A 22,458-nucleotide genomic window follows, 5' to 3' on the forward strand; every position below is an offset into this window, starting at 1 on the left:
GATGGAGACAACTTCAGAACCAGTACTAATGAAATGCGGGGTGGGGTATCTGTGGGTGGGTTTCAAAACTGCCTCTGGCAACCAGAAAAAAATGCTCAAAATGGGGAGGAACCAGAATAAATAACGCCTACTGGGCTGCTTCTTATCGTGTTACTTAACTTTGCAATCATTTTCTCTAACTTGTCAGAACTTTTAATTCTCCGCGGCAAATGCAACTATAACCTGCTCCTCAAGATGTACATGTGGTTTACTATTTTAGCCGGATTGGCTATTTTACCCATCATTTTGAAAACGTTATTTCCATACTTTGGCCAAGACTGTTCGTATTTGTTAAGACTTGTTGGACTTGGAATAAGAATGCAAAAATATAAAAAGAAAAAACCCTTCTACAGCATTTTGGACTGCTTTTTGGACTCAGTGAAGAAACATCCCAATAAAACGTTCGTGCATTTCGAGGGCAAAGCGCACTCTTACATCGAGGCTGACAAACAGAGTAACAAAGTTGCTCGAGCACTAAGGACCCACGCCTGCTTGAAAGAGGGGGACGCTGTCGCCCTGTTCTTGGGGAATGAGCCCTGCTTTGCATGGACATGGTTGGGCCTTTCTAAACTGGGTTGTCCTGCAGCGCTCCTGAATTTCAACATACGGTCAAAATCCCTGCTACACTGTTTCTCGTGTTGCGGAGCCAAGGTTCTCATTGCGGCTGCAGGTAAGATTTGGTCTTTTGAGTTACAATAGATGTTTCAATATGTTTTGTGTTAAAAATAATAATAATAAAAAGATATATAACTAAATGTGATCTTTTGCCTTAGCAAGAAGTTTCATAATTTACTTAGGCTGCATTTAATTTGTGTTCTGAACAGGTTTCTAACATTTCACATGAAGGTGCATCAAGAGTTACAGTTCTAATCTAATACATGAACCTGCACTATGCATACGAAGGATGGGTAATATTGTGTAGGCCACCATTAGCCCAAGCCGACCTCACAACTGTACGTATGTGGGCTAGGCCACCACGAGTCACGTGCATACATCACAGGAGCTGAAACTAGGGTTGGGCAGGTATAAGGTATTACCAGGTGAATAAGGTATTTAAGCTTTTAGCGTATATTTCTGTCAATACCGTCCATACCGTCTCCACCTGTATTTTGCCATTATTAAGAGAGAGTTATTAATCATGCAGCATCACAAGGCATGATCAATAACTCTTGTCTGAGGGCAAGGGGTAGAGGAGGTCATCCATCTGACTTTCGGGCTGGTAACGATGGCCAGACGGAGTAGATTTGCTATAAGTTCGAGTCATGTTGAAAATCTGCTAAAAGGTATTAAAAGTATTACTGGTATTGAGAATTCTAATACTGACCCAAGCTTATCTGAAACCCCATCTGTTTTTGCAGAGCTGAGGGACGCAGTGGAGGAGATTCTGCCTGTGTTGAGAGAGAAGGGTATCTCTGTGTACCTCCTGTCAGAGGACTGCAGTACTGAGGGCATCACCGCGATCTCAGACAAGATCGCAGAGGCCTCAGACGAGCCTCTGTCGCTTGACCTCAGGTCGAATGTCACCATAAAGAGCCCCGCTCTGTACATTTACACCTCTGGGACCACAGGTAAGCCTATATGCACAGCCCAAACCACAGCCACGTCACTAGAGAGAACAGGGGCTGTTCTCTCAACGCTTGAGAGGGTGATTTATATTGTCATAAATGAACCACTGTCCTGTTTCCGTAAAGGTCTTCCTAAAGCAGCCCTGGTAACTCACGAGAGGGTCTGGGCCGCATCCTTTCTCCAAGCGGTCTCAGGAGTGACATCAGAGGATGTGTTCTACATCAACCTGCCGCTGTATCACAGTGCTGGATTCCTCATCGGACTGACTGGTGCAATCGAGAGGGGTATGAGTCTTGTGAAAGATTAAGACATTCCTTTTTCTGTCAGCTTGAGTGTCTTGCTGAATAAAGCCATTACACACAGTTGAGGTTCACTTGTGCACACACACACACACACACACACACACACACACACACACACACACACACACACACACACACACACACACACACACACACATTCTTTTGCAATATTTACTTTAGGTTATTCCAATATGTATTGTGTGTTGTACAACAAGTATTGTAAATTAATGTTCTATTAATTAATATTCTCTCCTATTAGGCATAACAGTTGTCCTGAGAAGAAAGTTTTCTGCCTCTCAGTTCTGGGAGGACTGCAGGAAGCACAATGTAACAGTGATGCAGTACATTGGTGAAACCATGCGCTACCTTTGCAACTCACCCAAGGTATTACATTCAACCTCATCTAGTTAAGTCACACACTACTGTTCTGAGAATCATTGAAACTGATGCATGTCTTCAACCTCATCTAGTTAATTCCCCTAATCGATCTTCTCCTCTGATGTTACACAGAGCATGTGACAAACGTGGCAGTCCATAATTCCAATATGGTTACTCTGTGTGGGACTGTAGTTTTTTTTCTTTTAGTTACATTTTATCCATCCATCGTATTGCCTTTGTAATGTGGTCGCAACTCCAGATGACCGAGCAAAGTTAAATTGGAACTGTTCTTTATGTGTGAAAAAGCTGTGGAAACGCCTCAGTGCCATCTACAGTAATTGCTCTGCTTTGACCACCCGCTGTGTCCGTTGAGCTGAAGTTAATTCCCCTAATCGATCTTCTCCTCTGTTTTCAGAAAGACAACGAAAAGGACCACAAAGTGAGGATTGCCATAGGCAATGGAGTCCGGGCGGACATCTGGACAGAGTTCCTGAATCGGTTTGGTGACATTGGTGTCAGGGAGCTGTACGCTGCCACTGAGAGCAACATCGGCTTTGTCAACTACACCAGTAAGATCGGCGTAGTGGGGCGAGCCAACGTTCTCCACAGGGTAGGTGTCGAATGTGGTTATAGTCTGGGTTTAGATAATCCATTACATTTCTATGTCTTTAGGAGGGACAGTCAAGATGCTGCCTGAAGAGATATTAATCAGAAATAATTTGAGAAAAGAACACTCAGGACCGTAACCAGGGTCGATGTTTTACTGAGGTCATGCACAGCCCATGTAAGGGTTCAGGAGGAATCCTTCCCCAGGAGATTTTTTTCCCCAGCTCAACAGCTCGAAACTGCATTTTGGTGCACTCTCAACTACATGCAATGAATGGATCTTAGATGTATTTATTTTTTGGCAAATTTGCTTTTATTTGGGCAACTTCGATAATACCCTTCCCCCAAAATTAACACGCTGTCACAATGCAATTCATTTATATCACAAGAGCATGAATCATTTGATGGATTTGATCATAATTCATTCATCGTGATGCGTTCAGTGGTGTAGCACACTAAGGCGCATACCTCATCATCGTAAGGTCCCTGGTTCGATTCCGGCCATCGACATATCCTGCATGTCATCCCTCCTCTCTCTCACCCATCCGTCCTGTCAATCTCTACTGTCTCTATCCCAATAAAGCAGAAATGCCCTAAAAACATATATAAAAAAAATAATATAATAATAATTAATTCATCTTTTTTCGTGACACTTGAGCGTCTTTCTCCCTCGCTGTCTTCCCACACTCCGCGCCCCTATTTGCGCACACAAGCGTGTAGCCTACATGCTCCAATAGCCGACCAAAACATGGTTTAAAACCCTGAAATGTAACACTATATCGCCTACTTTCACTGGCGGGGAAATTTGTGGAGAAAGTGCCAATGTGTTATTGAGACCTCGCCTGAAGCACGGCACTTTAGATGAAAACAAGTTTTTCAAGTTCTATTTGTGGGCAGGTGAAACCGCAGGAGAGAGAGAGAGAAAAACAAACGGTTTTTGATCACAAACTCGCAAGTCCCACCATGAACTGCAGAATGTATACACATACAGTAACAGGTGACACTTGTCACTTTTGGAGACAGGCCAGACTGGTAGATAATTAAGGGCTGACTAGTAGATAATTATGGGTAAACATGTCTAGTCCCATCCTTTGTGGACTGTTTTGCCCCAAGGTTAATAATGTTACATGTGGTTGTATTTCGCCCCATGGTTAAGTGTGGTTAAGTGTGGTTAAGTGTGCCAGGTACATATTAAAGGTAACAGATTAACTCCTGTCTTTCTGTTGGTGCAGTCACGCTGAACTGACTGTGGACGTTTTGCACCAGAGTTAACAAAGTTTTCAAGTGTAATATTTAAAGTCAATACTTAGTCATTGACTTGTTTTTAGCCTACTGCTAGCAACTGCTTCAACTCTCCTCTAGCAATCGTAGTTAACGTTGCTGCTTGTCCCCAAAAATGACAGTGTGAGTATTTCAAGTTATGTTTACCTAGGCCTATATTCTGCATAGTCGGACTATAGACTTTCATAGCGTATACCGATGATGTAATTCACATATGAAATAAAGGAATACAGATATAATATGGAATATGTATGTCTATGACATCACCAAATACAAAGGCCATGACCTGGGTGTCCTTAATGGTAGTTAAAAAACAATGTATATCTCTCTAAGAGGAAAAACAATCGATATTGCCCAAATGAATATAAACCTTCATAATCTTTCTTCCTCAGAGAATGTTCCCCTATACTGTGATCAAATTCGACATCGAGAAAGAGGAGCCTGTGAGGAACTCCAAGGGTCTGTGCATCGAGGCAGCCAAAGGTCAGTCAGGTATCAGTTGTCTTATGGTGCTGGTGAACCTTTTTCCTTTTTAGACTCTGCGTCTCCCGACCTACAGATAGAAAATGTGAGCAGTCTTGTTTCAGACACTCTCAGTGAGTTAATCAACTGCTATGATAATCAAAGCTTAGTTGCCACTCTAATGTAAACTGCCAATGGCCCCTGGTGTGAGCATTGATTACTCTGTCTTATGATATCTGTTGGATAGATGATTCACTTACTTAAGTCGCTCTGGATAAAGGCGTCTGCTAAATGCCATAAATAAATATATACATTTATTAAATAATAAATGTAATGTAAATATTGTCATTCAAAGTGTCACAATAGGAAAAACATTTATCACACAGATTTTTTTTTCTTTCTTCTTCTTTAAGGTGAGACAGGACTTCTGGTTGGAAAGATAACCAAATTTTCTCCGTTCATCGGGTATGCCGGGAACCGACAGCAGACTGAGAAGAAGAGGCTACGGGACGTCTTACAGAAAGGCGATCTGTACTTCAACACTGGGGACCTGCTGCGGATTGATCAGGATAACTTTATATACTTCCAGGATCGAGTTGGTGACACTTTCAGGTAGGATATTACACTTTGACCTCATCCTCAAGGTTTCAATTATTTATTTATTTATAATTTGTTGTCGGGGCGCTAAGTGGCGTAGCACACTTAATGCACATACCACATAATCGCAAGGTTCCTGGTTCGATTGCGACCCCCGACCTATCTTGCATGTCATCCCTCCTTTCTCTCCCTCCCATCCTTCCTGTCAATCTCTACTGTCTCTATCCCAATAAAGCAGAAATGCCCTAAAAACATATAAAAATAAATAAATAATTGGTTGTCGTTAGTAATGATCTGTGATCGAATAGAATGTCAGTGATCTTCTCTATTTTCAGGTGGAAAGGAGAGAATGTCGCCACAACTGAAGTGGCAGATATTCTAACAATGGTGGACTGCATCGCAGAGGCAAACGTGTATGGTGTCAAAGTTGAAGGTAAATACAGTATGGTCTTACATTACAGTACATACATTACAGTATGGCCAAACATTTGTGTTCTCATGAGAAACAAGTACACATTTGCAAATGGCTCGTGTGTTAAGTTTGTGTTGTGCAGTAAATTAATCTACAGCTATCAAACTGCAGGCTGAATTGAGATCAACTGAGGTTAATGTCATTAGCCTGTGCCTGAGTCTGAAGTGTTTGTCTCTAGGTCATGAGGGGAGGATTGGAATGGCTACCATCACATTGAAAGAAGGGGAAGAGCTTGACTGTGTCGGCACCTTCAAACAAGTAGCAGCCTACCTCCCAGCTTACGCAAGGCCGCGCTTCATAAGAATACAGGTACACTGAGCTTCCTGTCAGTTTGTTGTCATGTTTGATTAGTGTATATATGATGTCTAACCTTATAAATAATCAATAAGTATCTATAATTCATACCGGAGTGCTGGTCCTGTAACACCCACAGCCGTCAAGTTAGAGATCAATATTATCTTGACATATACTCTTCTTTTTAGGACTCCTTGGAACTGACTGGAACGTTTAAAATGAAGAAAGTGAAGTTGGTGGAGGAGGGGTTCAACCCGGCGGGAATCCAAGATCCTTTGTACTTCCTTGATCCAGATAAGAAGACATATGTGCCACTCACAGAAGAGATTTACACCTCAATATATTCAAGGGAAATCAAGTTATAGAGTCGGAATGGAATTTAAGTATAGGGTAAATGGTAATTTCTTTTAAAATGCATTTAATGCTGCATGTGGACGAAATGTCTGGAATTTTTGATGTGTTGTAAAACAGGGAATGATAATACTGTAATAATGTGATTAACCAGTAGCATTTTTAAACTAATCTCAGGGATAGACTTGATTTTGTAACATAATATGATCATGTTTCAGATGTAATATTTTGTTTGTTATCATAAAACTGTACATTGTTACGCTTATATATATTTTAGAAGTTAAATGGAGGGTGCCAAGGTACTACGTTACTTACAGTACTACAGTACGGTAATAAATAATACACTTCACAGTTTTAAGTATAGTATATTTCACAAGGTAAATAAAGCTTTTGTGAACCATACTGTTTTTCATGTCTTCACTTCCCATACAGTACTATATAGGATGTGATATATCAGTTAAAAAAATTCAAAATTATTAATGGGGGCCTTTAATCAGCAACCTTTATCCAACACATATAAGCACACAAGTAAAGGAACAATTGCATGTCAAATATTACCCCTCCAAACCCCCGCTCACCGGCTTTTTTTCCCAACTTCAGTCAAACAACCTTTTGACGCACTTGATTTGATTTTGACAACTGCTCCCAGCTACATCTGGCCATTAAGCTGTGGTGATTGGTGTGTCCCTTTGGACCCTAGTGGGGTCATTGGGACCCGCTCTGATTACACTGGACTATTCCTAGCACTACAAACCGTCAGCAGGGGGAGGCTTGTAGAGGTAGAAGTTGGAGGATGGGCCCATTGTAATGCATGGAATGGAGCGAGGAATTGTATCAAACACACGTTTGATAACATTCCTGATTCCATTCATCCATTCCATGCGTTACAATGAGCCCGTCCTTCAATTTCTACCTCCACCAGCCTCCAGTGATCTACAGTACACGAACTGTTTACACACATGCCGAGGCTTGGAGACACAGGAATAATATTGCAATGTGATTTGTAGATGATTGAAAAACTAATCCTGTCAGTGCCAGTGGATTGTGTCCCTATGATTGATAGCTGTGAAAGGACTCTGATACCTGTTGTGCAAGACATACCTTTGACCCTTTTGCCTTTTACCTCACCCCTTCTCACTAACTGACACTCCTGTTTCACCATCATCAACTGAAGTTAGGTCGCAGAATCAGTGACGGTAGAAATCAATGACAGTAAACCAATCGTTACTTTAAAAATGATTTTATTTATTAATACAGTGGTATACTTAGAAATGTGTTGCAAAGGAAAAAAAACATTTAACGAAAAAACAAAATAAATAAAAAGAATGTCAGCCACACAGGAAAAGAAAGTAGTGTTGGATTGAAGCAGTGTTATCATATCAAAAGAAAATAATGCTGATGTGCCATAATAAATTGTCTATTAGTACAAAAATACATTTCAGGGCACACAATACAGCATCCAGTATCACAAAGAAATGAAGGGACCACTCTTCAAAGCAGACCCCTCTGGAGTACAGATCTTTTAAAATTATTTAAACCAAGCACTTTTCTATTTTGTAAATAAGAATAAAAAGTTTTCTGACTGTTAAAAATGCCTTTAAGTAGTGTGTATATGTTGGTAGAAAAGTTGGATTTATTACTGCTTAGGTCAGTTCCAAGGCTCAGGGGTATAACCAGAATACAAACATAACCAATGTAATCGCTTTTTCTTTTTTAAGAAACATTTTTTTCTCTTTTATACAAAATAACAAAGATGTACAAAAGTTCATTTACAGAGAACCAAGGCCATATGCTAGCATTATGTACAGCCACAATTTAAACATTTTCTAGTGTTTTTGTATTTCCTCGGACTTCATATGCATAGCAGTAAAAGAAAGCATACCTTTTCATCAGCCTCAATTATTCTTGTGTGCTAAATCCAAGTTCACTGGTATAGCTAATGGGTTAAAATGCAGACAACTTTTTATTTCTTCCATAATTGATCGCTGCAACTTAAAAGATCTGATGTTTTTAAGTTTTACTGAAAAGTTAATATGCAGATAAGGCATCACTGCTTGCAGTGTAAGATGGGCATTTTGTGTGTTGAACTTAGTAGTAGCAGGCTTCTGAACCTGAGTCAAAGCACATGCATAGATCTCTAGACAGCAGGAGTTTGTAAAATCAAGTCAGTACATTTATCTACGGTAAAACATAGCTACAAATGATCAATTCTTAACATAGAGAGAGCCCATTTGACAAACAGGGGCATTCACAATGCCATTAACTTGACCTTCATTCTTCATACAGTATTTTATTGTTTTTAATATCTTCGTGATGCCTACAGTACATCTCCCATCCTCCTTCATTAGTTGGTTGGTCTCAGCATTTCCCAAGTCCTCAGAGATCCTTCATGACCACAGACCTCGCAAACAAAAAAGTTTTGCATATACCAACTTTTCTGTTTGTGAGTGCATAAGTAAAATTCCCATTGCAATACACAATGAATTTTTTTTTGTTAAAAAAATTCTCCTTTTTCTTGCACTTGCTCAGACTTTATTATTATTATTATTATTTTCTTTTTTTAAAATTGGCTAAAAATGTCAAAACGAGATTATTCAGTCTGTGGCACTGGTCATGCATTCCAACAACAGTTCCATTTTTATATATTTTGTTTTTAGTTTCATTTTTTGCAAGCCTTAAAGCACCAACAAAAATTAAAGAACAAAGAGCACAGCACTGGGGATGCTGGGCTCCTCCCACTCCTTGGGTTTGTTTGGGCACAGTAAACAATGTGAGAGAATCAAGTTCAGACTGTGCCTCCGCTGTGGAAGAGGGGGGCACAGGGGGGGGGGCAACGGCTGTCCCCTGATTTTCACATTCAGTAACAGACCAGCTGTTGCCCTCTTCAGAAGTGGTCGATGAGCACAGACACGCAGTTGGCGCCCACCAGGTAGTTGGGGTCTCCTGGGAGAGATTTGTTCTGCCAGGTTTTGGGGTCACCTGGAGGATTTAAAAATAGGTCCAGTGTTTAAAGGGCTTAATTAACTGCATATACTGTAAATAACTAAATCATCATTTCATTGTTGATATTCTAAAATTGAAATGTAAATGTACATGTTTATAACGTAATGTAAATACAGGATATGATTAATAACATAACATCTTAACACTACTGCCTAAAATAATTGGTATTATGAACTATTGCCCATGTTCTGTATACATTTTCAGCTATAAACATAAGCCTTTAAAATGTATTGGCAATATGTAAATTAACACTTGACTAATTCCTCATCCAACTACTGATACAAACAAGTATGTGAACGTTGAATATGTTGAAAGAGACAAAAAAAGTATTAGCAAAATCCCCTAAAAGCAAATACATGTAGTGGAAATGATTGGAATGTGGAAACCAGGAGGAGATGAGATGACTTAAGTGGAAGATGAGCAAGCGAAATCTCTCCCCAGTGACCCTCATTACATCATTACACCATTAATCATCCAAAAGACCCCCAAAAGACCCCCAAAAGGACAGAGAGAGGACAGCGTACCCGACGAGGAGTCGGAGGATTTTAGAGCAAAAGACCAACCGTCAGGGGTCATAGACGCACAGTGAGGTAAGCGCAGCTCCACGGGCTTCAGGAACTTGAGGCCGTGAGGCCCACACATCACCAGAGGGCTGAGTAGTGTTTCTCCTGCATGGACACGTTGAGGAAGAGGACAGGGTGAGGAATACTGGCCACTGGGCAGCAGGCATCACATCACAACAGTTACTACATTGGTATCAACAAGAGTCTTTGGTTTTTTATTTATTTATTTATTTTTTATTATGTTTTCTTTATATATACACATTTGTTTTGTTTCTCCCCGTTTACTCTGTGTATGTACTGCATATATGTCACCTTATATTGAGTATAATAATATATACTGTAATTGTTCCCCAAAAAAACAAGAGTCAACCTCTACGTTTTAAACTTGACAACCTCAGTCAGAACATCCTTACAAATTATGTGGAGTAAAAAGTGCTGACATAAAAAGAAAATGTTTGATAGGACGGAATTCAAAGTAATTCAGCCTCCGTTTGGAATCCATTCCCCCAGGTTGAGGCGCACTGGGGGCGTGAGACGTACAGACCTTTCTCCTTGTCGAGGGGGGGCAGGATGCTGTTGTCCCGGCACACCTTGAAGTAGATCTCCTGCTCCACGCTGTCGGGGATGGCCCCCTGGGGGATGATGATGCTGACGCCCGTCTCGATGGAGCTCAGGACCCCTCCGTTACAGTTGAAGATCCCTCGGGCTGTGGCCACCACCGTGTGCCCTTCATCCTCATCGTCATCCTCCAGCGCACCGGGGCTAAGGGACAAAGGAGCGCGGTTAGAGTCATCAGTCAAAACGCAGAGGGGGGAGAGTGGAGGAGGGGAGAGCGGAGAGCGAAGGGGGGAGAGTGGAGAGTGAAGGGGGGAGAGCGGAGGGGGGAGAGTGGAGAGTGAAGGGGGGAGAGCGGAGGGGGGAGAGTGGAGAGTGAAGGGGGGAGAGCGGAGGGGGGAGAGCAAAGGGGGGAGAGTGGAGAGGGGAGAGCGGAGGGGGGAGGGGGGAGAGTGGAGAGCGGAGGGGGGAGAGTGGAGAGCGGAGGGGGGAGAGTGGAGAGCGGAGGGGGGAGAGCAGAGGGGGGAGAGCAGAGGGGGTAGGGGGAGGGGCTCAGCTAGGAGCAACACATAATTCATAGAGGATACAGGAACAGACCAGAGCCTGCAGTAAGGTCCCTAGGAGGAGGTCTTAGCTGTGTTTAATTAGTACTCTACTAGTCTCAGAACTCTACTCGTACATGTGTAATTATTCTAAGCTGTGGGTCTCTTCCCCCCCCCCCCTCCCCCTCCCCCTCCCTACCTGACAGGGATGGCCTTGGGGATGGCGTTGACATTGTTGTGCTGGTACTTGGGCCTGTTGTCCATGGTGCGTGTGAAGGTGTCCAGGCCGCTGTCGTGGTCCAGGGGCTGGGGGGAGAGCTGGGGTTTACTGATGCTGCTACTGTTGTTGTTGACCACGCTGGGCTTGCTGATGAGGTCTGCCTTAGGCTGTGTCTCGTTCGGAAGCAGGTTGTGGTTGAACTTGGGGCTCTCGAACTTGCGCTCGAAGGGCCGGGCCGAGCTGGTGTAAGGCTTGGGGACGTAGCGGTTGTAGCTTTGGGGGGTGGGGCCGCCCAGCGTTTTGGGGGGCGCGTCAGTGCCGTTGACGGGGGACTTCTCGGGGAGGCCCCGCGGGGGAAGGTAGTTCCCTTGGGCGGAGTCGTCCCAGTTAGGAGGCCTCAGGCCCGCCACCTCAGGCTTGGGGTTGGGGGAGCTGAGGGGGTCGGCCAGCGAGTTCACTGGAGACACACAGGGAGACGGATATGAGCACCTCCAAACAGCCTCAGCTCAAACACACTACTGCACGCGCAAATGCTTTTAGTAGCTACAAGTAGATCCCGAGTGAATTCTCATAACTCATAACATAATCTCGCATCATGGTCATATTGAGAATTCACCCTCAGTTTGACCTCAATGACTAACACATTCACAGTGAGCGCTTGTTAAGTGTACAGCTGTGGATACCAAGTGAACTCTACTAGACTAAAGCTTACAAACTGTAATATAATTTGACATCATATTTATACTGAGAGTAATTCACCCTTAGTTGAACCTCAATGACTAACACATTCAGATTCATCTTATTTCCAGTAGTTGCGCCAGGATTTGAATATTGGCCAGGTCAGACACATTCGTGGGTGAGCCAAAAATGTCTATATTTTTTGGTCTAGATAATGTTGGTTTATAAATGACTTTAGCCTATCCTAGACCGACGTTATAGCTCATAGATGTTAGGCTATGAATCAAAGAACAAAGATCTCTCATCAGAAATGAGAATTGTAATCAATGCAGATGTTTGATATTCTGTACAGGCAATGCTACAACAATACATTAAAAAGAACAATGACTTACAATTCATTGCAAGTGTAGGCTAATTACGTTACTATCAATTATGATAAATGCAACATTTTTGGGCGGGCCAGTGAGCAAAGTGGGTGGGCGTAGGCCCAACTAGGCCCAAGTGTGCAGCCACCATTGCTTATCACATGTACCAGCTATTACATTTACATTTATGCCATTTAGCAGACCCATTTATCCAAAGCGACTTACAACAAATACATTTGTCTAAGTGAGTGAATCATCTATCCATCGGTCATCATAAGAAAAAGTAATCTATGCCAGGACCAGGGGCCTGCTATTGAGCTACTGAGACACCCGTGGGTGTTGTCCTTACCGTCATTGGTGGTGAGTTTAGGAAGCGTGTTGGGTGGGATGGCGGGGCCGGGGGGTCCGTACTGGGAGGAGGGACTGATCTGAGGCAGGGGCTCATACCTCTTCTCCACTGGACTCACCTTCTCCACAGACTCAGCCCTGTAGCAGACACAGACACACACACAGACACACCCACACAGGTAGACACAGATACACACACAGACACACCCACACAGGTAGACACAGACACACACACAGACAGACACAGGGTTAGTTGAGACCTCAGGCAAACACCAGACAGCAATCAGCCATCGGCACAAAACAGCGCAATTCACCATTTGTAGCTACCATAGGATCATCTTTCTTTTTTTTTTTTCCATATGTTTTTTGGGCATTTCTGCTTTATTGGGATAGAGACAGTAGAAATTGACAGGAAGGTGGGAGAGAGAAGGAGGGATGACATGCAAGATAGGTCGAGGGTCGGAATCGAACCAGGAACCTTGCGAACTACGTGGTAAGCGCATTAGTGTGCTACGCCACTAAGCGCCCCCCCATAGGATCATCTTAAAGGTCAACGGGCAGACAGACACTTGAGACAGGGGCCAGGGAATACACACAGTGGCATCCATTGTATGTGAACACATATTCAACTTCAGAGCCCCTGTGCTGGTTTGGAACTAGGAGGCGGTGGCTTTACCACCATGTCACGACCACGATCGTGTGGAGGTGGCGAGGTGAGGCCTGTGGTGTTGTACAGCGTACCTGTTGTAGGGGTACGCCAGCTGGGTCTGTGGCGGTTTGGCCAGGTCGTGGAAGCGGTTGATCCCGGGGCTGGGCTGGCTCATGGCCTTGCTGTCAAAGCTGCGCCGGTCAAAGTAGGACAGCTGCTTTCTGTAGTACTCCTCATCCTCGTCCGGGTCATAGTGGTTGGAGCGCACCAGGTCATCCAGGGGTTTAGACTGGGGCTTCTGGGGCTCAGGGGCCCTGAGGGGGGGAGGCAGAGGGGGGGGAGGCAGAGGGGGACTCGGGGTGAGAGAGGAGCGGACATACACGGATCAAACATGATAGAGGAAGAGTCTAGAGATACAGGTAAAATATTCACCAGAGATAATGTTCAACAGATAATGTTCTACAGCAGTGCAGGCTGGTGGAGGTAGAAATCGGAGGACGGGGTCATTGCAACGCATGGAATGGAATGAACCCATGCGTGTGTTTTGATACCATTCCTCATTCCATTCCATGCATTACAATGAGCCCGTCCTCCGATTTCTACCTCCACTGTTCCACTCTACAGAGGAATCCCATCGCTGTACTGGATCCATCTTTATTTTACTGCATAGCTACACTGCAGCCGGTGTCCTCTAGGGGGCGCTGTGACACTGACGATGATAAATGGACCGTGTGTGTGTGTGTTTCCTCTGAAAGGAAAAAATCTCACCGTCGTCCTTCACCCACCTCTTACTCAGTGCAGAGGGGCTGTAGTGTTTGGTGGTTTACCTGTAAGTGGGCTTCTCCTGCTCCAGGTTGCTGAGGGAGTTGGCTTTGAGCACAGGGCCGGGGGCCATTACTGGTTTCGGGGCATCTGCAGGCTGTAGCAGAAGAGAGAGGGTTGAAACTTAAGTATTTTCCAATTACACACACATCTCACATCGAGTTACCAACTCATTTATATTAGAAGTATTTTAGCGTTTCACTAATAGATGCATGCTTGTCTTGGGTGTTGTGTGGTTGTTTGGGTACCCTACCCTGAGAACTGTGGAGTCCCCTGCCTCCTTGGCCCGGTCCACGGACACAGAACGTTTGTTCTCAAACATCTTGACCCTGTTGAGGACCGACTGAGGCTTCATAGCCGGGTCGTCCTCGCGGTGCTCCCGGGGGAAGGGTTTGGACCCGCCAGGCTCGCCTGGGGAGGCCAGGGCTTCTGGTTTAGGAGGAGGCAGGGGGGGGTCGGAGTTCATGACAGGCTCGTGCAGTCCTTGCTTGTACCCCCTGTTTGGAAGCCCTGTGTTGTAGCAAGGTCTCGGGGCCGAGTCCCCGTAATACTGCTTTGGGGGGTCTGGGGATCGGGGGGAGTTGAGGGGGAAGATGTGGGGCTCTGTGTCGTAGGGGGAGCGGGCGTCGTAGCCTGCGGAAGGTGGGGGCGGCGGCTCGTCGTAACGCATGGGCCCTGGCTTACTGTGGCGAGGCCTGCCATCGTAGCCCACCGGGGGAGCCTCGTCGTAGCGCTGCTGAGGGGGGCTGTAGTCCCTCACGGGGCCGTCCTCGTAGGGGGGCCGGGGGGAGTAGCCCAGGGGTTGCTGGTGGCCTGGCTGGTAGCCCGGGGGCTGGGGCGAGGTCTGCTGGTCGTAGTGGGGCCACTGCTCGTCGTAGTGAGGCACGCGGTCAAAGTTGTGAGGCTTTGGTTCGTAGCCCCCGTCGTATCCGTAAGGCGGGTGGTCATATTCGCGGTATGGCTGTTTGTCCTGGTACGACGGCTGGTGGCTGTAGCTCAGGGACGGCTTCATGCCATGGTTCACTCGAACAGGTTCCTCCATGCTGTAAAGATCTTTCTTGTACATCTGGGGAGGGGGGCGGGGGGGTTGGTGTGGAGGGGGGGGGCAATTCAAAATGGGAACATCGGTCAACGCGGTCATTGGGAAAATCATCGATTCTTTTTAGCTCAGATCAACGTATTTCTTTTTTAATTTGTTGATTGAAAGGGAAACAGAAAACAATCCCCACAACCAGACAGTGTAGGATGGATGAAAGACAAAAAGGGCTGCTGAGAGTAAAATCAAACCTTAGGGGACCGAACATATGAATTAGATACAAGCAATAACCAAACAATTCAATTGAAAAACCCCAATACCAACGAACCAAACAAACAAACATCAAGTCAAAGTGCAAGTACACAAGCAGACCTCTGTCAATTATTCAACACCAGTTCTGAATGCATGTTTGACAAAAAGCCTTTTATCGACTGAAAATGTCCACATTCTCATCTCCAAATCATAGGGCTTTTTTTTTGTTGTTGTTTTTTTAAAAAGAGTTTGTACATTTCTTAAAAAGGCTTAATTTCAAACGTGTGATGTGTAGCCTGTGGACAGCACATCTAGTTAGAACAGTACTTCCTATGGAAGAAGCTCAGGAGTTAAAAGTCTACATGTCAATACTACAATTGAGAACATTAATGCGGTGCTTAATATGCAAGTTTAGGCTTTTCCATAGGGAGAATCGTTGTGACAGGGTGTGACACCAAGAATACTGTCTGCAGGTTAGCTTTCAACCAACATGCAACCAACATTCACAGTTTGCATCTTATGCAATTACTGCTACTAACTGGCACTACAACATTTACATTTTACCACTACTACTATAACCACTACTACTACTACTACTACTACTACGACTACTACTAGTGCCACTGCAACAGTGCTACTACTGTTCCAACTACAGAGAAGTTAAGCTGAAAGGAACCCAAAACATTAGGAGGCCATGCAAGAGGAAGTAATTAAAGGCAACAGTTTAGGGGCTGGTTCTGGTTGTCCTCATCCAGGTCACATGACAGGAAGGACACAGATGCACCAGTCCCCCCCCCTGCTGTCCCAACCCACTGTGGCGCATGTGTAGTCGTACCAGTCACACATTCTCTCTGGGGAGGTCAGAGGCACACAGTGGGCTGGCTCGGTGGGCACACAGCGTGGGCAGATCATGCAGAGAGCGGAGTGGAAAGCGTGTGCGAGAAGACAGGCAGTTAAAACAGCAGGCTGGGGGTGGGGGCAGGGCAGGGCAGGGCTGGGCAGGGCAGAAGCCCAGGCCCGGTCCAGGTGGCTGGTTGAGGAGGCAGCAGTGGGGTGGGTACCTTTGGTTCTGGACCGGGCGGCCCTGACAGGTGGGGTTCGTGTGGTGGTGGGGGCTGAACTAGCTCAGGGGTGGGGCTGCTAAGTGTGTCAGCCTGAGGAGCTGCAGCTGCAGCAGGCGCCTCCTCTAGGTTCATACCCTCTAGCTGTACAGGCTGCTCAACAGCAGGGGGCGCTGCCACAGCCGGGAGCAGCGAGGGCATGGCCAGAGCAGCCTCAGCCTCAGCCTCGTCTTGCTGTGAAGTATCGTTATACAGAGACATTTATAACACAGGCTGCCAAGTAGAGCAGTACACACTCACACTACAGCAGTCTCTCTCTCTCTCTCTCTCTCTCTCTCCCCTCTCTCTCTCTCTCACTCTCTCTGCATACCTCCTCCACTCCATGTTCCTCCTCCACCTTCAGTTGAATCATTTTAACACACCAGCCAAAGACCATACCAGCAACAACAGTCAGAACTGTTTGCTCTATCATGTACATAGTTTATAAAGCATCACATGAGGGTTTTTATCTTTTACTGAACAGGACATACAGGATATATATATATATATATATATATGTATATATTTCAACAAAGGCACAAACATCACACACTGAACAGAGAGATGTTTAGAGAGAATAACCTCTCTGTCTTTGCAGCCATATTAGGCTTGTACTGACGACCTTGCCTCCATCACCCGCCAGGGAGCAGCCTCTGGAGGCCGGCCCGCATGCCCCCAGCTCTACACGTTACCTGCTGCGGAGCGGTGAGCATCTTGAACCCGGCGGGGTCGATGCGGTTGGCAGGGTCGGGCGGCACGGCGTGCTGGTATCCGGGGTAACCGGGGGCGTCCTGGATGACGGGCGGGTCTTCTCGCACGGGCTCGGAGGAGCGGGTGATGGCGGGCTCCGTGGGCAGGCCCACCTCGTCATTCAGCGTCTCGTCCAGCTCCTGGTCGGTGTAGGCCCCGCCCTCCGTGTCCGTGTCCTCGTAGTCGGAGGTGTGGCGGCTGTCTGTGCTGTACATGGAGTACTCGCTGCCCGGGGCTGACAGGTAGGACAGGCGGTCGTCGTGGATGTCCAGGTCATCGTCTGGAGCTCCGTCCGCCTGAGGGGGGAGGGGAGGAGAGGAGAGGTAAAAATAAACACCACATGCTGAGAAGCACTAATGAGTCTCCCTCCCCTACGGTGGCAGTGGATCAGTGGAGAGCGGTGGAGGTAGAAGACAGAGGAAAGGCTCATTGTAGTGCATGGAATGGAGTACAGAACGGTATCAAATACATGTTTGATATTCCATTCCTCATTCCATTATACACTACATGATCTCTTTTACACTACAATGAGCCCGTCCTCCGATTTCTACCTCCACTGAAGTGGATGTATGTACACAGTTGGTTACTGTGAAATTACAATGACCAGGTGAATGTGTTCCTCACCTTGCCCTCGGACACCCAGACTAACTGGTTCTGCTGCTGCTGGATGGTCTCCTTCAGAGCTCCGTACCAGCCGTCATTCATGTTGTTCATGTTGATGGTGGCTGGGAAGAGGGAAAGGAGAGACGTTAGAACAGTCACACTTTTACATTTACCATGTTTATCCTGACAATGAGCCAATGAGGCCTTGACCAAGATTTTATAAGGGATGTAAATGTAACCAGGGGAGGCCGGTGGAGGCGGAAATCGGAGGACGGGCTCAATGTAATGCGTGGAATGGAATAAGGAATGGTATCAAACACGTGCTTGATACCATTCCTCAGTCCATTCCATGCATTACAATGAGCCCGTCCTCCGATTTCCGCCTCCACCAGCCTCCCCTGACTGTCTCCCTCCCCTACGGTGGCAGTGGATCAGTGGAGAGCGGTGGAGGTAGAAGACAGAGGAAAGGCTCATTGTAGTGCATGGAATGGAGTACAGAACGGTATCAAATACATGTTTGATATTCCATTCCTCATTCCATTCCATGCATTACAATGAGCCCGTCCTCCGATTTCCGCCTCCACCAGCCTCCCCTGACTGTAACCCCTCACGGAACATCATGTTAACCACTCCTCTTCCTGTCCCCCCCCTGGGCCCCCCCCCTCCTCCTCCTCCCCCTCCTCCCCCCCCTCCCCCTCTCTACTCACTGGTGAACAGGTGGTGGTTGTTCTTCCTCAGTTTGAGGGCCCGCTCATACAGCTTCCTGGCGCTCTTCCTCGACTCGGAGCACAGCCTGGTCCTCATGTTCTTCACTCCCTGCTTGTTGTCAGGGTTGAGGAACACCACGATGGGGTACCACTGGGCGTAGTTCAGACGGTCCACCGCGTTGGGGGTGATGTCAAGCACCGCGTGTTTGTCCTACAGCAGGCAAGAGGCGTGAGGGACGAGGGAGAGAATGGATGAAGAAATGCCACAACACATTTTGGAGACATCATTGTGTGTCATCATGTTCTCGTCATAATGTTTGATGGTTTTTTTAAATACACAAATGTGGTGTCGTGTCAGTGGAGGTAGAAATCGGAGGACGGGCTCATTGTAATGCATTGAATGGAATGAGGAATGGTATCCATTCCATGCATTACAATGAGCCCGTCCACCGATTTCTACCTCCACCAGCCACCCCTGGTGTGTGTGTGTGTGTGTGTGTGTGTGTGTGTGTGTGTGTGTGTGTAGGTGAAGGCAAACTCACTCTGTCGATGATGGTTTTGATAGTGTGGAGACGGATGATTCCTGAACTACGCTGGTCTGTCCCCGCATCTCTAGGTTCACTCTCTGGAAGACATGAGAGGACGGGACGATAAATAATAAATAATAAATAAATAATAAATAAATGCCGTTCAGCTGACACTTTTATCCAAAGCGACTTACACTACATACATTTTTCAGCACATACGAAGCTGTTACGGTTACAGCATAATAGCTTCAGCATATAAGATTATCACTTTTACATGAACACCAGAGACTAGACCGTTATTACTAGACCATTCATGGAATTCATACCAATCAGAGCATCTGAACGTCTAATCCTGACTGCACTGAACAAGGTACTCACTTGCAAGCTCAAACAGGTCCGTCTCTTCTCGCGAGAGTTTCTCCCGCGCCACGTCTGCGATGGGCCCAAATATCACCACAGGCCTCAGGAAACCAGCTAGAGGAAAAACACAGGCCAGTATGGAACATTAAACAACCTTCTAAAAATAAAAATGAATAAATATATATATTTTAAAACACAACCCTGGTAAAAACCACAGAGAATTAAACGGGGCAAGTTCCTCACCCTCTCTCAGCACCACCCTCTCATAGGCGGGGAACTTGGTCTGGACGGGCTGGGCGGAGAGGTCCTCTCGGCTCTTCCTCAGGTTCCTCTTGGAGCTGCGCAGACCACGGAACCTCCAGAAGTCGGCCCTGTCGCCCCCTGCTGTCTTGGGGAGGGTGTACTGCACACTGGACAGCTGCTCCGCCCTGTAGACCAGGGAGAGAGAGAAAGACACAGCTCTCAGTACACACACACACACACACACACACACACACACACACAGAAACACACAGACACACACAGAAACACACACAGACACACACAGACACACACGCACAGAAAAACACACACACACACACACCTCCGAGGGCTTCCTTCAATGTGTCTTTGCACTAAACTTGGCACCGCTAACATTCACACTGCCAACACAGAAGCACTTACATGGCAATGATAATCATAACAAATCTGGTTAAAAATCTAAATAGGGACAATGTCACTTTGGAGTGTTCAGACAGATTAACTGATGTTGTCCCACTATTTCGTTTTATGTAACAACAAAATCAGTACGGCAGACAAACACAGACACCACAGATGGAGTGAAGGAAGTGTTCTAAACCTGTGGATGGAGAGCAGTGGTGGAGAAACAGTTGGAAGAGCATTTGAATGGATGACTTTAGTCATTTGTTTAGCAAGGCCTCTATACTTTTACTTAAGTATGACTTTGGACTTTTTTTTTTTTACACCACTTGGTTTTAGGGAACAGCAGGGAGCAGACATGGAGATGTGGAGGAGGAGCTACCGTAGGATGCTGTCATCGTGGGCAGCACTGGGCACAGGGGCATCGGAGGGGCTAACCTGTTCTTGTTGGGGATGATGCCCCTCTCCACCTCCTGGTGGTTCTTGCCGATGCGGATGGCCAGCCAGGAGCCCAGCTTGCCGTTGTAGAGGGTGTCCACCACGCGGAACACCTCGCCCTTGTTGAAGCTCAGGCCGTACGGAGACTCCTTCTCGTACTCAAAGTGGGTCCGGATGTAGAAGGAGTCGCCCACGTCTGACTCCACGATCCGCCGGTACACTGGACAGGACAGAACCAGAGTCAGATACGGAGGGAGAGGGGGAGGGAGAGGGAGGGAGGGAGGGAGGGAGAGAGAGAGAGAGAGAGGAAGGGAGAGAGGGAGAGAGGGAGAGAGAGAGAGAGAGGGAGGGAGGGAGATAGAGAGAGAGGGAGGGAGGGAGATAGAGAGAGAGGGTGGGAGAGAGAGAGAGAGAGAGAGAGAGAGAGAGAGAGAGGGAGAGAGAGAGAGAGAGAGAGAGAGAGGGAGGGAGGGAGGGAGGGAGGGAGGGAGGGAGGGAGGGGGGGAATGAACAGTAGAATAGAATCACCACTTGTTTTATCACTGTTGGCTTATTTCTTATTCATCTGGTCTCCTCTCCTCCCCTTTACTCACCATCCTTCTTCTTCTGGGCCAGAATAGTGACCTCTTCTCCTTTAGGGAGGTCCAGGAGGAACAGCACCGCCTCTTCTCGGATTATATTTGCAAAGTCTACATTATTTACCTGAAAAGAGGGAAGGAAAGGAGTTTTTTTCCATTATATACACATACATTTAGCTGACACTTTTATCCAAAGCGACTTACATTGCAGTGAGTGCATAATTTTTGCAGTATATATGAAGTATATATTCTTTCAATGTTTTGAATTGGGTGTGATTTGCAGATTCTACAATGGGTGACCCCACAACACTGTCATGTGGTTTACAGAAAAATCATCTTCATCAATGCTGAAGACGCTGTTGTTCACAGGTGCCCTGGGAATGCCTCTCTCCCGTCCGTGAGACGTAGGCTCCCACATACAATACGAGTGTAAATAGTGTCAATCCATACACGTCTACATGTTGACACAGCATCCCCTCCCCTGCCTTCAGCCTTACCCCCTGGTGACTACACGGCCAGAGTTTTATGGCACTGTGAAGATTCAAGCCGTTACACATTATGCTGGGAGAGAGTCTGGAGAGGGAAGGGGGAGGTTCAAACAGGGAGATATATGACTGGGCTGAGGAAACGATACAAACACAGAGAGAGAGAGGGAGGGAGAGAGAGAGAGAGAGAGAGAGAGAGAGAGGGAGAGAGAGAGAGAGAGAGAGAGAGAGAGAGAGAGAGAGAGAGAGGGAGGGAGAGAGAGAGAGAGAGAGAGAGAGAGAAGGAGAGAGAGAGAGAGAGAGAGAGAGAGAGAGAGGGAGGGAGAGAGAGAGAGAGAGAGGGGGAGAGAGAGAGAGAGAGAGAGAGAGAGAGAGAGAGAGAGGGAGAGAGAGGGAGGGAGAGGAAACACACAGGTTTTTGTGTGCTCTCCAGAGCTATTGCTAGGAGACCGGTCCAGAAGAGCAGGAATCCCGGAGCGGCCTGTGTTTAACACCATTAATAAAGCCGAGAGGAAAGCTGGGAGATGCAGACCCCATAAAATACTGCTGCCGTTACAGACACCATTAACCGCCCCTTGTAAAAAAAAAGGATATAAATAAATAAACAAAACAATTGAAAATGATCCCCTGTACTGTCTTGTTGATACCTACTTTGCTTAGGCTGGCATTTTCTTTACCATGCTTGTATGCAGTTTTTTTCTCCTTGCTTCAATTACAGTGGAAATGCTCTCAGGGACGACTCAGCAGCCACAGTAGCATGTATCAAAGTCACTTTAATGCCATTTGGATGAGGTTCATGTACAGTCGTTATGTGTCTTCTGTCCGCCCCACTACCCTCCCTGTACTAACCCTAACCCCAACCCTTGAGACCTCTTCACCCCCACTACCCT

At 46.3% G+C, this 22,458-nt stretch overlaps 2 protein-coding genes across 8 annotated transcripts in view; one reads left to right on the plus strand and one right to left on the minus strand.

The window, feature by feature from the left end:
- Positions 1-234: 234 nt before the first annotated feature.
- slc27a2 (solute carrier family 27 member 2) lies at positions 235-6,690 on the plus strand (the record flags this gene model as incomplete). Its single annotated transcript, XM_083665764.1, has 10 exons — positions 235-709; positions 1,398-1,607; positions 1,731-1,889; positions 2,167-2,291; positions 2,701-2,895; positions 4,565-4,655; positions 5,048-5,246; positions 5,567-5,664; positions 5,882-6,012; positions 6,186-6,690. The coding sequence occupies 10 exons, from the start codon at positions 235-237 to the stop codon at positions 6,360-6,362; spliced, it is 1,860 nt and encodes a 619-aa protein (XP_083521890.1). The 3' UTR covers positions 6,363-6,690.
- An 882-nt stretch (positions 6,691-7,572) lies between these two features.
- tjp1b (tight junction protein 1b) overlaps positions 7,573-22,458 on the minus strand; it is a 36,095-nt gene continuing 21,209 nt past the window's right edge. For 4 of the 7 annotated variants that reach the window (XM_083666238.1, XM_083666239.1, XM_083666241.1 and 1 more), the window contains 17 exons: positions 21,099-21,207; positions 20,506-20,725; positions 19,672-19,856; positions 19,447-19,542; positions 19,084-19,166; positions 18,542-18,752; positions 17,856-17,956; positions 17,174-17,527; positions 16,443-16,676; positions 14,347-15,159; positions 14,099-14,190; positions 13,364-13,585; positions 12,624-12,760; positions 11,211-11,688; positions 10,459-10,676; positions 9,876-10,019; positions 7,573-9,327 (listed from right to left, as the gene is read on the minus strand). In XM_083666238.1, coding sequence (XP_083522364.1) covers positions 9,233-9,327; positions 9,876-10,019; positions 10,459-10,676; positions 11,211-11,688; positions 12,624-12,760; positions 13,364-13,585; positions 14,099-14,190; positions 14,347-15,159; positions 16,443-16,676; positions 17,174-17,527; positions 17,856-17,956; positions 18,542-18,752; positions 19,084-19,166; positions 19,447-19,542; positions 19,672-19,856; positions 20,506-20,725; positions 21,099-21,207 — 3,792 coding nt within the window. In that variant the 3' untranslated portion in view covers positions 7,573-9,232. The remainder of the gene's footprint in view (positions 9,328-9,875; positions 10,020-10,458; positions 10,677-11,210; positions 11,689-12,623; positions 12,761-13,363; positions 13,586-14,098; positions 14,191-14,346; positions 15,160-16,442; positions 16,677-17,173; positions 17,528-17,855; positions 17,957-18,541; positions 18,753-19,083; positions 19,167-19,446; positions 19,543-19,671; positions 19,857-20,505; positions 20,726-21,098; positions 21,208-22,458) is intronic. The other 3 variants (XM_083666243.1, XM_083666242.1, XM_083666244.1) reach the window with 3 other exon arrangements.

This window comes from Argentina silus (genome assembly GCF_951799395.1).
Source record: "Argentina silus genome assembly, chromosome: 3".
In the NCBI taxonomy this organism is placed as follows: Eukaryota; Metazoa; Chordata; class Actinopteri; order Argentiniformes; family Argentinidae; genus Argentina; species Argentina silus.